The sequence below is a fragment of the Chrysoperla carnea genome, chromosome X (assembly GCF_905475395.1).
Source record: "Chrysoperla carnea chromosome X, inChrCarn1.1, whole genome shotgun sequence".
In the NCBI taxonomy this organism is placed as follows: domain Eukaryota; kingdom Metazoa; phylum Arthropoda; class Insecta; order Neuroptera; family Chrysopidae; genus Chrysoperla; species Chrysoperla carnea.
Genome location: NC_058342.1, coordinates 36158409 through 36170609, shown reverse-complemented (window position 1 = coordinate 36170609; position 12201 = coordinate 36158409). Strand labels below are relative to the sequence as shown.

At 31.0% G+C, this 12201-nt stretch overlaps 1 protein-coding gene across 1 annotated transcript in view; it reads right to left on the bottom strand.

The window, feature by feature from the left end:
- Positions 1–6978: 6978 nt before the first annotated feature.
- Positions 6979–12201, bottom strand: part of LOC123303082 (homeobox protein Nkx-6.2-like) — a 44649-nt gene continuing 39426 nt past the window's right edge. Inside the window, exon 4 of the mRNA XM_044886182.1 lies at positions 6979–7137. Coding sequence (XP_044742117.1) covers positions 6979–7137 — 159 coding nt within the window. The remainder of the gene's footprint in view (positions 7138–12201) is intronic.

Here is a 12201-nt window from a genome sequence, read left to right as displayed (position 1 = left end):
AATCGTAAGCTATTCCGAAAACTGAGATTGTATGGAAAAATTCATTATAAATGATCAATAAAATTGAAAAAAAAACCCAACTCAACTCACACCCACACCACCACCCACACCCACACCCACCACCACCACCACCACCACCCACACCCACCACCACCATCACCCACACCCACCACCACCACCACCACCACCAACACCCACACCAACACCCACACCCACACCCACACCCACACCCACACCCACACCCACACCCACACCCACACCCACACCCACACCCACACCCAGCCTAACCCAGCCTAACCCAACCTAACCCAACCTAACCCAGCCTAACCCAACCTAACCCAACCTAACCCAGCCTAACCCAGCCTAACCCAACCTAACCCAACCCAACCCAACCTAACCCAACCTAACCCAACCTAACCCAACCTAACCCAACCCAACCCAACCAAAAATTACAAAAATTGTGTTTTTTTGAATTTTTTATGATTTTTTCGATTTTTACAAATTTCAAAAAGTGTAAAAAAAGTTTTTGTTTCCGATTTCGATAAAACTAAGTTTATAAGGTAATTTTGACCCGAAAATTACAAAAATCGTGTTTATTTGACCATTAAATGAGCAATTTTCGAGATATTTTATGAATCTGACAGTAGAGCCAACATTTTCATTCCGTTCAGTCACTGAAATTATTCCGCATTGAATCTAATTATTTCGAAATTGTCATAGGTTAAGTTATCACTTTCTTATTCGTATTTTAAGTAAGAAGTCCGAGGAACTTTTGTAAGTTTCGTTAGTCCATGCCTGATTTATAGCACTATAGTTCAAACAACTCAATCCTTTTTATTAAATCATTCCGTAGAATCCATGAAAAAATATAAAACAGATAAGTGACAAGAGACTTTAGAATCAGCATGTATAAAGTATTATGGATTATAAAAATTGACTTTGAAAAATCAACAATAGAAGAGTAAAAAAGATCTAAACAGGATATGTTCAATAATTTGTATTTGAGAGGAAATAAAAATCTATTAATATCTTTTAAAGAAAAAAAAAAGAATCAAAATTGTATGATTATTGTTAAGTCCGTTTGTAATAAATACCTCACTAGAAGAAAAAAAAAAAACATACCCCTGGTTGGTTATAAAGGTATTTATGTCGTCAATGAAATTTGTAAATCTTTTCATTTATACAAATTTACGAAAAATCATTCTCAGGTATACGAAATTTATGAACAAAAATATGATAAAAGTCACTGTCAAAGTCAAAATTGTTCACAGTAATCAGATAATGTATTTGGTAAATAGGTTTAAAGACCTTTTTTTTTTTAATAAATACTACAAAAACGGAAAGAACTATACAGTGGCGTAGAAAGAACTATATACAGTGGCTTGTGTTCATGACTTGGATCTACAATTCTAGTTTCTAAGTGATTTGAGCTTGATCTTCAAATGATTTTAGCCCTATTAGTTCAGTTGGTTAAGGCGTAACCATTTCCGTCCGCGGTATGCTTAGGGTAGCGGGTTCGATTCCCGCCGTCGCAACAAAAATTAATTTAATTAATAGTTGTGATGGGCTGGTGTAGTGCATGATATGCATGAAGGAGGTGAACTCAGCTTCTGAAATTGAGGAGCTGATAAATGAAATTATCAGCGGAAAGGTGGTAAAACACATATGGTATCACAATGGAGCCTAAGTGTGTCCTTCGTGGACAGCCAATATAACCTATCCTAACCTAAAAGCTATTAACACAGTCCACCCTGCATTGTATACCTGTGTGTGTTTCACCCTGTAATCAATAAAAAACCACAATTGAATGATTAGTCATAAAGTTACTCCAAAGGTTTGACCACCTGGTCTTAGCATCTCAGATTTGGACATCAATTATCAAGTCTGTGTTAAAAGTAAATGTAACTTCCGTTCCTTTAAATGTTTGTGTTTAAATTTTTGATTTGTATCATTTGTCAATTTTTGGATTCAGCATTTATGAAGCATTTAATTCGAAATGTGGTTCTGCCGTTATGATATTACAAGTTTTTATTTAGTAGTCTGTCTGTAATCAAATCATGCAAGTCAAATTTGATTCACCTCCATGTTAAGGTTGTGGCGTCCTGATTTTCCCATCGCTTCCACCATATTCGATATATTGTTAGGCCCTGGACGACGTTATCTTTAAAAACGTGGTTCTAACACACTACATCAATCAAATTATAATTGATTGATGAGGCGTTCCGTTTTATTTTTGATATTTTAAATTGAGTAATTCAAGCTTTTATTTTTAAGAGGTTATGATTGACAAAGTTAAAGAATATTTAACACGCGAAATATTTCACGCATGTGCAGAATGCATGGCGGGTTAATTTAAAGAGTTAAAATTAATGGGGAGATGACTTACCTACCTCTGAATGAAATTCAATGACCTACCTCTTTAAAATTTGATTCGAACATAGAAAAATCTTCGGATTTAAAAATAATAAATAAACAAATTTTATATTATTTCGAAGCTAATTTATTTATAAGTAATTTTACAGTACACATTTTTTGTCTTTTTTTTTTTTAGTTTGAAATGTTATTTTTTTTTTTTTTGGATTATAAAATTTACAACAAAAATTACAGATAAAATTTTTTTCATTTTTTTTTTCCATTTTTTTAAAATCTACACCGTTAAATACAAAAAATTCAAACAAAAATTCATTGATTCATTTTGATTTTCATGTGAATGTATGGAATTTGGACTCTTTTCATGCTTATCTGATGCATCCTGTAGCAGAATTCAATAACTCAAAAACTTTTATAAATTAATAAGCATTGGGAAAAATTGAATCTAAAAAATAATTTTCCAAAATGAGTCAGATTTTAAGCTTTTCGGTACACAAATCACATACATCCTTTTTTCATAGTTCTATTTATGAAAAATCATGGCGTAAATAACTGAATAATTTGAAAAAATACAAAAATTTTCCATTTGTACAAAAAAAATAGAACTATAAAAAATTGAAAATGATTCATGAACAACTTTTCTTTTTGACTTTGTACAAAACTATAAATTCTGAGATTTTCTGTTGAATTTTCACACTAATTTTTAATATACAATTATTATTATTTTTTTTTATTAATTAGAAATTATTTTTATTAACTAGGAATATTTTCACAGCTGTACAAATTTTCACAAGAGATCATTTATCATTTCTTAGAAAAATGTTACGAAAACAGATGTCTAAGAATAAGAACTACAGGCTAATTGATTTTGAAAATACAAAAATTGGATTTCGATTTATACGCTAATAAGTAGCGCTAGTTTTCTAATTTGTTTCAAACAGGCCCGTGCGTATGGGAGGAGGTTTTGGGGGGTCAAAACCCCTTCCATTAATAATCTGCCCACATTAATTTTTAATTAACAATATAGTTCTGAAATGAGACACATTTCCACTAACGAATCAGATATCCATTCATATTTAGTGCTCGATACATTGTTCGACTTTGTCTTTAAGTCGAGTACTTTAATTAGAAAACCTGAATCTTTGGAAGCCAAGGTTTGTGTCATAACAGACTCAACGCTCGAATATATAGACTGATTCAGTTGAAGATGATAGATCGATTTTTAAATCATCGCAACATTTGCATCTCTTTCTCAATAAAAGCCAACTGTTGCGCGCCTTTTTGAACTAGAATATTCAATTTTGCACCTTGATTCCCGTGACAACTGGAATGACGTTCAACTTTGGCGAAAACGCATTGCTGAACAGAGTGTCAAATTCACTTGAAGTACTCGATATTTGTAAAAAAGATGCGTTTCCGAATATTTTCCAAGTACTTCGCGTTCTGGTTGTTTCGCCTGTGACAATAGTGACGAAAGAATCAACCTTGTGTCGTCTCGAAGCATACCTTAGATTGGTTCAGGCCTCGCTTAATATACATTTTCGGTGTAGAGGTCGATAATTACAGAGTTTTGGAAAAGTTTGGGAGTTTGGAAGATCACAATTTTACAATGTTCTCTTACTCAAAGGATTTCTTGTTTTAATTGGCCTAAAAACTTAACATGGCGAACAAAAGTTTGAACCCTTCTCTTGGATAATTCCGGCGCACGGGCCTGGTTCCAATTGAACTATAATACATTTTGTATCGTTTGTCGAGATTTTGTTTCGTAAATATTTTGCAAAATAAAAAATAAACTTCAAAATCAATTAGCCCTTAGATTTATAAACTTAAAAAGAATTAAAGAAAAAAAAAATTTTTTTTCTTAGAAAAATAAACAACGATTTTTTCGCAGCCAAAAAAGTTTTCGAGGAAAAACCACTGAGAAAGCATAAATTTTAATTAACGGGTAAACATAAATAACAGAAATAAAAAAAAATAGAACATTGTTTGGTAAAGCCTTGTAAGTTGTAACGAAAGAAGAAGCTTTTCATTATATTATTCATATATTCAAATTGGCGCTTTTAAAAAGCGTTATGTCATTCAGAAAATATCTTAATAATCCCGAGCTTTCTTCAAATTTTTTTTATATCTTTATACGAATACAAATGCTGTACATACACCAAACACGGCATTTTACTTTTTTCTCCTGCGTTACGTGAACGAAAAACATAAAAACGAGAGAAAATCTACTCCCTCCATCATTTTTTTACCAGCCTACATTAGTACACACCACGCAATATGCAATAAATGTTTTTTTCCTTGCATCATTTTCTTTTTTTTATGATTTTTTTTTGCTTTTCCTTATTTATTCGAATCATGAATTCTGATTTCAGAGTTTTTTTTTTTGGCTGACGAAAATGTGTTATAGCTGGAGAGCTGAGTAGCTTTTTTGAGTACATATTTGAGGCATATTGAAAATATTAAAGTTGATAACTTGCGAATGTGTGGATTGTGAAATCGACAACCTGGTATTTGCAATTTTCAATTCTTCCTATGTAAAAAATGTTCTTGAGGCACTTTGAAACTTACACCAGACGAAATATCATCGCCTGGTATGATTTGGTGGGGACTAAAATAGCCTGGCAGATGATTTAAATGCACTATTTTAATCATCTGCCAGGCTATTTTAGCTCCCACCAAATCATGGCAGGCGATAATAACTAGTCTAATTGAATATAAGACTTTAAAATGGTTTTTAGTTTCTAAGTGCCTCAAGAACATATTTTGCATAGGAAAAATTGCAAATGAAAATCCTCTGCCAGGCTATTTTAGTCCCCACCAAATCATACCAGGCGATGATATTTCGTATGATTGAATATAAGACTAAATAGCCGAGCGGTCTAAGGCGTTTGCCGACTGTTTGTTCATTTAGAATAGGGTTGCGGGTTCGAATCCAGGCAGCGACAGTGTGAACAATTTATAATTAATGAGAGTGCAGTATTGATCACATTGTCGTCGCTTGGATAAGAACGAAGTAACCGACTCCACCCACATCAAAATGTAATTGTAAATATATTTGTAATTAAATAAATAAAGTTAAACACATAATGATGTGGGTGGCCACTGTTATAGGCGTATATGTCAGAGAAACGGAGGTTAAACCCCATTATTATTATTATTACTATTAATATAAGACTTTAAAATGGTGTAAGTTTCAAAGTGCCTCAAGAACCACATCCACACATTCGCAAGTTATCAACATTAATATTTTCAATGTACCTAACTCAAATATGTACTCAAAAAAGCGACACAGCTCCTAGACTATTATAAAATATATATTGCACTAAATACTCTGAGAGTTTACATCATTACAAGAAGTATTTTTCATTTTCCTTAGCTGAAAAATTATCAAACGCGAAACGCATTCATATCCATTCTTCGAATTTTGAAATACCTATGGTTTTTCGTTAGTTCTGAAATGGTTACCAAGAGTAGGACTACCATTTTTACGGTTTTGGAACGGAGTCTCCAGTTTCCTTAATATGTCTCTGGATAGAAGTATGCATTCTATGAATTTAAGCTAGCAAAAAATTTCGTGAAATTTAAAAAATCCCTGATAAAGAGCAAACTCCTGAATCGATTTTCTAGAAATAGAGCTAACAAGACTCTCCAGTAAATTACCTTTAAAAGAAATAAATCAAAATCGGTTCATCCGCTTAGGAGTTACGATGCTATAGACAGACAGACAACACACGCATAGTCAAACTTACCTATAAAACCCATCTATGTCCAATCGAGTCACGGGACATCTAGTATTATTATACTCTCTGTTAAAGGAAAATTGTGGTAGGTAGAAAAACCATTTGGCTTTTTAGATTTTCATAAGCTTATAAAATATATTGGTAATTTCAAAAATTCAAATAAAAGATACACATGTTTATTTTTCTATGAATTCGAGGAAATGATTCCTAACTTGTATCGAAACAAATAACAAAAATTTGTTTTGAATAATCACTCTTAAATTAATATTTAAAAATATAGAAGCAATTTTTGATTTCATTTAAAAAATGTTATCAAGATTGTCCCATAAACTTGTGCCGAAATTATTCAATGATTTCATGATGGAAGTGGCAAGGATCAACGAAATGTGACATTTTGCGACGGGAGGGGATAGGGTTGAAAAAAATCACAAAATTTGTGTTGCGTAATTTATAAATGTCTTAAAATAAAATCGTGGCTAATGGAAATCGAATTACATTTTACTATACAGCTTTGTCTAGGAAATTTTGATGGGACAACCTATAGGTACATTCCGATTCGCATTTATGTTTATGTGACTGTGACACACATTCAGGAATCACACACTATATTATAAAATGGCGGCTTTTAAAAACTTTATTGTTTTTTTTTTCTTTTGTTTAAAAACACTTACTTTTTGTAAAAAATATATTTTAGTTTCATTCACAATCGAATTTCGAAGTAATATGAGGTCAAATTATATTTGAATTATTAAAAATTTATTTATATTTATTTATATTGGAATGTGTGGTGGGGGGAGGGGTGGGGGATATATTTACAAAAGTTCGAATTTATGAAATACGATTTGGGTATGAATTCGAATATGATTTTCTAATGTCTTCTTTGTCGTTTACCAGTATCTTCGTCGTCTGATAACATGTCACTATTCTCATCTGTTTGATTGTGTAAAACTTCCTGTTTCCGTTTTGCTGTTGCCATTTCAGCAGCATGCTTTTTTCTCCATTTTGTCCTTCTATTTTGAAACCATACCTAGAATTAAAAAAAAAGCAACATTTAGAAAACATCAGTATTCTTAACTAACAATGGACCTGCTTAGTGGCCTAGCGAGTAAAGGCATAACAACACTGAAAAAAAAATGACAACCTCATCAGCGTTGCCAACCCAAATTCTGATATGTGGTAGATATGAATTGAAAAATTGGTAGTTTTCAACAAATTCTGCTTAAAAGTTGGTAGATCTAATCTTAGATCTAGTTACTTTGAACTACTCAAAGTTGGTAATCTACCAACCTTTCTATTCTAAGAATACTCAAAGTTGGTAGATCTACCTTAAAGTTAGTAGAGTTGGCAACGCTGAACCTCATCCCGAAGTTGGCCGTTTGATGTTCAAAGTAAAAATACTTGCAAGCAATTTACAAATGATTGTATCAAGTACAGCTTAATATTTGTATTTACAATAGAAAAGTATTGAATTTAAAATATGAATTCATTGATACAAAATCATTGAAGTTAAATAAACAAAATCATTACTTCTATGAAAGAGATTGATTTTAAGTTTAAAGTCAAACATTTTATTAATGGAAAATAAATTGTACTTAGTTGGAATTACATAATCGTGTAAATGAAGCGAATCGATGAATTTAAAAGAAAACTTCTTTGAGTTTGCTTTAAATGTAGGATTTGGTTATTACAAACACATACCTACCATGTCTAGTCTATATGTGATTGTGCCAACTACATGAAGATTGTTGTTACTAACTTACAGAGAATTTGAAATAAATATAATATATGGCATATTTTTGTACTTTTCTAACAAGCACTGATAGCGTAGTTGGTTTAAATCCAATTCGAAGAAATCTAATAAAAGGATAATTTGAAAAAAAAAAAGAGAAAAAACTCAGCGAAGTGGGTGTTTGCAGCTAGTTCTAAATAAAATTTTTATTTTTTGTTAAATAAAATAAAGGTACACATAATATAATTGTTATATGTTATGGACTTGAAGACAATAGAGGGTTTGAGGGTTTGAGCGTGGGGGTAAAGCAGGGTAGATTTTTGGGGATATATAAATATAATGTATATAAGCTAATTACACAGTCACTTAGCGCTAATCGATGCGGTTAAGCAACGCTCAAGTAATGTTAATAGTCCATACTAATTAGAGTCTGTTTTTAAAACTGGGCGGTCCCAATTTACAAACTCTGTTACAACAAATGTGACAACGGTCTTTTATTAAGGGGTGGGGGATGACTATATGACTATGAGATAGATATTCATCCCTTACGAATTACGTACATAACATAAATGTATTCAAAAATATACCCTCTAAACATTTATATCACACTTTATACTGACTGTTACTTTTATACAGTACAGTGTATTTCAAAATTTATGATACTTATAATTTACAAGTTATTCGACAATTTAATGGGTGATTCCATGAAAAAATGTACCATGAATGAATAAAAAAACTTTTTTTAATACTAAAACTACTGTAGTACTTTTAGCTTTCAGTATTTTAAGTACCTACATAAAATTTATTCCTTGTAAACCGATTTTTGGAAACTTTGTTATAAAATGTTCTCAATCAAGTTGGTTCGACCGTTTAAGGGGCTACGATGTCACTGAGAAACACACAGACGCACAGATAAACACTTTAAACTTAAAACACTCCTTCTTAAATCAATATCAAAGTGATGGTCAAGGACATCAGATGAGATGAAAAGGATACTTAGAGAGCTATCAATTTTTGGGACAAATTTTTGGAAATATTTTAATTGAAATTGAAATACTTGAGTTGAGTTTGTTCTTTTGAATTATAGTTTTGAATTACTTAATTATTTTACCATTTCACTTTTCGAAATGAATTGAGCCAGGAATTATTTATATGTTAAAATTATATGTCAAAGTCCGGTGATTTTGAAGTACCTGGTATTAAATGAAGTAACACCATATCTCGGTTCATTTAAATATAACAAATGGCATGCAAAAATAACTGAACTATACGAGTTCAGAGAGTATACATTTCAAACTAAAATGTAAAACTTTTCCTACCCGAAAAAAATAAATAAATAATTACCCTGAAAATTTATCCAGACCATAATTATTTTAATTTTATTATATTGTATTAGGAGTAGATAATTATTGTAAATGAAGGGCCCAAAATAAAACGCTTTTTGAATTAAATGTAGTGTCACATATCACATATGGAATCACTCAATACATGTTGATAGCTCTAAAAATCGAATCCCACTCTAGCATGGCTTTCAGTTATCAGAAACAAATAATCAAATGAAATTTTGTTAATAATATTGTCTGAAAGTCCCTAAATATTAAAATTAGTGATAATCTCTATATATTATAAATGCGAAAGTATGCATGTTTGTTTGTTTGTTTGTTACGCTTTCAAACTAAAACTAGCGAATGATTTTTAATGAAACTGTACAGCAATATAACTTATACTTCAGAATAACACATGAGATATAATTTATTAAGATATATTAATAAAAAAAAAATAAAAAATTGATCTTCTTTGAAAATTGATCTTGTTTGAAACTCAAATCTTTATACATTTATATATATTATGCAATTTTCATGAAAATTTATTTTTCCAAATGTATTGTGGTATTCTACCGTTAAGGATGTATGAGCATGGTAGTGGGGGCACAAATTTAAAAATAGATATTTTCAATTTTGATGATAAATTTATATTATTACTTGACGATATAAGACGAAAAGTAAGAATAAAATTTTTCGATATCTGGCTTAATTTTCAAAATATCGAAAATTGAAAATTTTGTTTAATTATTTAGCTTTCGATATTTCGAAAACCAAGACACATATCGAAAAATTTTATTCTTATTTTTCGTCTACATTCATGAAGTTAAAACAAAATTCATCATCAAAGTTGAAAATAAGATAAAAATAATTTCAACCCTAAATCTACCCTGCTCTTACATCCCTTATATGGACGGTGACACTTAGTTTTTTTCTTTTCTAATTCATTGCTAATATGTTTACTTTCTATTAAAAAGTTTTTTTTAATTTGTTATCATTCATTCCAAATGAAAATTATCAAAAACTTCCAAAATATGTCGTTTTTTGAGATTCCTCCATAAGAGCCAATGCATTTTATATCGATTTTTAATGACTTTTTTCTTAAAAATTTGCACGGTTACCTAAGCTGAAATTTTAACCACATATTCTTTGAGTAAAAGACTACCTACAAACAAATTTTGAGCCTTTAAATCAAACATTGTTATCATGCTCATACATCCTTAAGAAAGGTATTTGTTTAGTGTGTACCATCTTGCATGTTCCATTTGAGTAAATCAGATAAAAAGGTGATTTTAATACCATTAGTTTTTCTCTAAAATTTACATAAAACACTTTTCATGATTGTAAGTCGTAGTTGGAATCGACTTGTAACTTGTGACTTGTACTTGACAAACAAATGGCTTATCTCTTATCAAGATTTATTAGACATACTTTGCTTCATCATTCTATCTCTTTGATATCCCTTTCCAATTCTTTTTCGGTAACGTATTTAAATTGAGTCTATAACATATATTGTTCCATTAAATATTAAGTTTCAAATTTTTACTAGCTAGAAATATTGATTATTGAAAATACATTTTGATAGACCACAAAATTACTTCTTAGAAAAGTACTTCCAGGAAACAGGCTCCATTTTAACTACTATGATACCTGCTTATTTTAAGCGTTACAAACTTGGGACTAAACTTAGTATACCTTCATATAACATGGAATAAAAAAATTAGAGCCACAGAAATTTTTACTCGATTGAGCAACGCAAAGAAGTGTTTATCATGCGTGCTCCTCTATGGCTCACTAGAGACCAAACCCGTGGACCGATTTTGATATTTCTGACGTTAATCAATTTGTTTTAACCTTGCAAGTGCTACTGAAGATATGGCAATCATGAAAGTTCAATATGGCGACCAACAGACACCATATTGTGAAAATAATTTATATGTGTTCCTATGTGGCGCAATAGAGAGCAAACGCGTGCACCGATTTTGATAATTCTGACGTCAATCGATTTGTTTTAACTTTGCGAGTAATACTGAAGATATGGCAATAATGAAAGTTCTATATGACGACCACCAGACGCAATATTGTGTAAAAGCAAATATTGACAGTTGGCGAAATATGTCAAATGAGATGTCATTGAATAGCTATTAAATAGACAAATCGATTAACGCATAAATAATCATTAAAATCGGTTCACGTGTTTGATCTCAAAGGACCAAGCATAGGCTGAAAATGACAGTCGACAAACTATGGAAAGTGGGGTATCGTTGAATAGGTATTTGAAATTTCTAACTAAAAAGGGTAAATTAAAAAAAAATTATTTAAAAAATCAAAAAACCCGACTGAGTTAGATATAAACTGAAAAGAAAAAAACAAGTTCAACAGTTTACATAGCAACTTTAACAGTTGGGGTCCATTAAAATCTACTCCGACTCAAATGTTCCCAATAATGGGTCCCGGCTGTTAAAGCCGCTTTGTAAACCGCTGGACTTGTTTTTTCTTTTCAGTTTATTTTTAACTGAATTTATTTTTATTTTGTTTAATTTTTTATTAAATAATTTTTTTATTGAACGTTTAAAATCTGATAAAAACGAATGATTACGTATGGAAAATTAAACACGATAAAAATATAATTACCAACCATAAATAAATGAAATAACCAAACGTGTAACGTGTGACGTGTGACGTGTGACTGTTACAAGATAACAAGCTAGAAAACATTGTTTTTATCGAATGATGTTTATCTGGTAAAACATCATTTCGATATAAAATTTGTAAACATAACAATATTTTCATCTTAAAAATTAGGGGATGAAAAATTTGAGTTTTAAAAAGGGTGTTGGGAGGATATATCTGGTACATAAAACACTTAATACTACCAAAATAACAAAACATGAAATCACTATATTTAGAGATTTACACGCGTACAACCACGACCACGATACTTTACGATGACACGTGTTCAAATAAATTGAACGCAAACAAACCGCCCTCAGCCCTCAGCCTTCTCTAACTCCTGTCCTGTATACTATTTTCTATTATC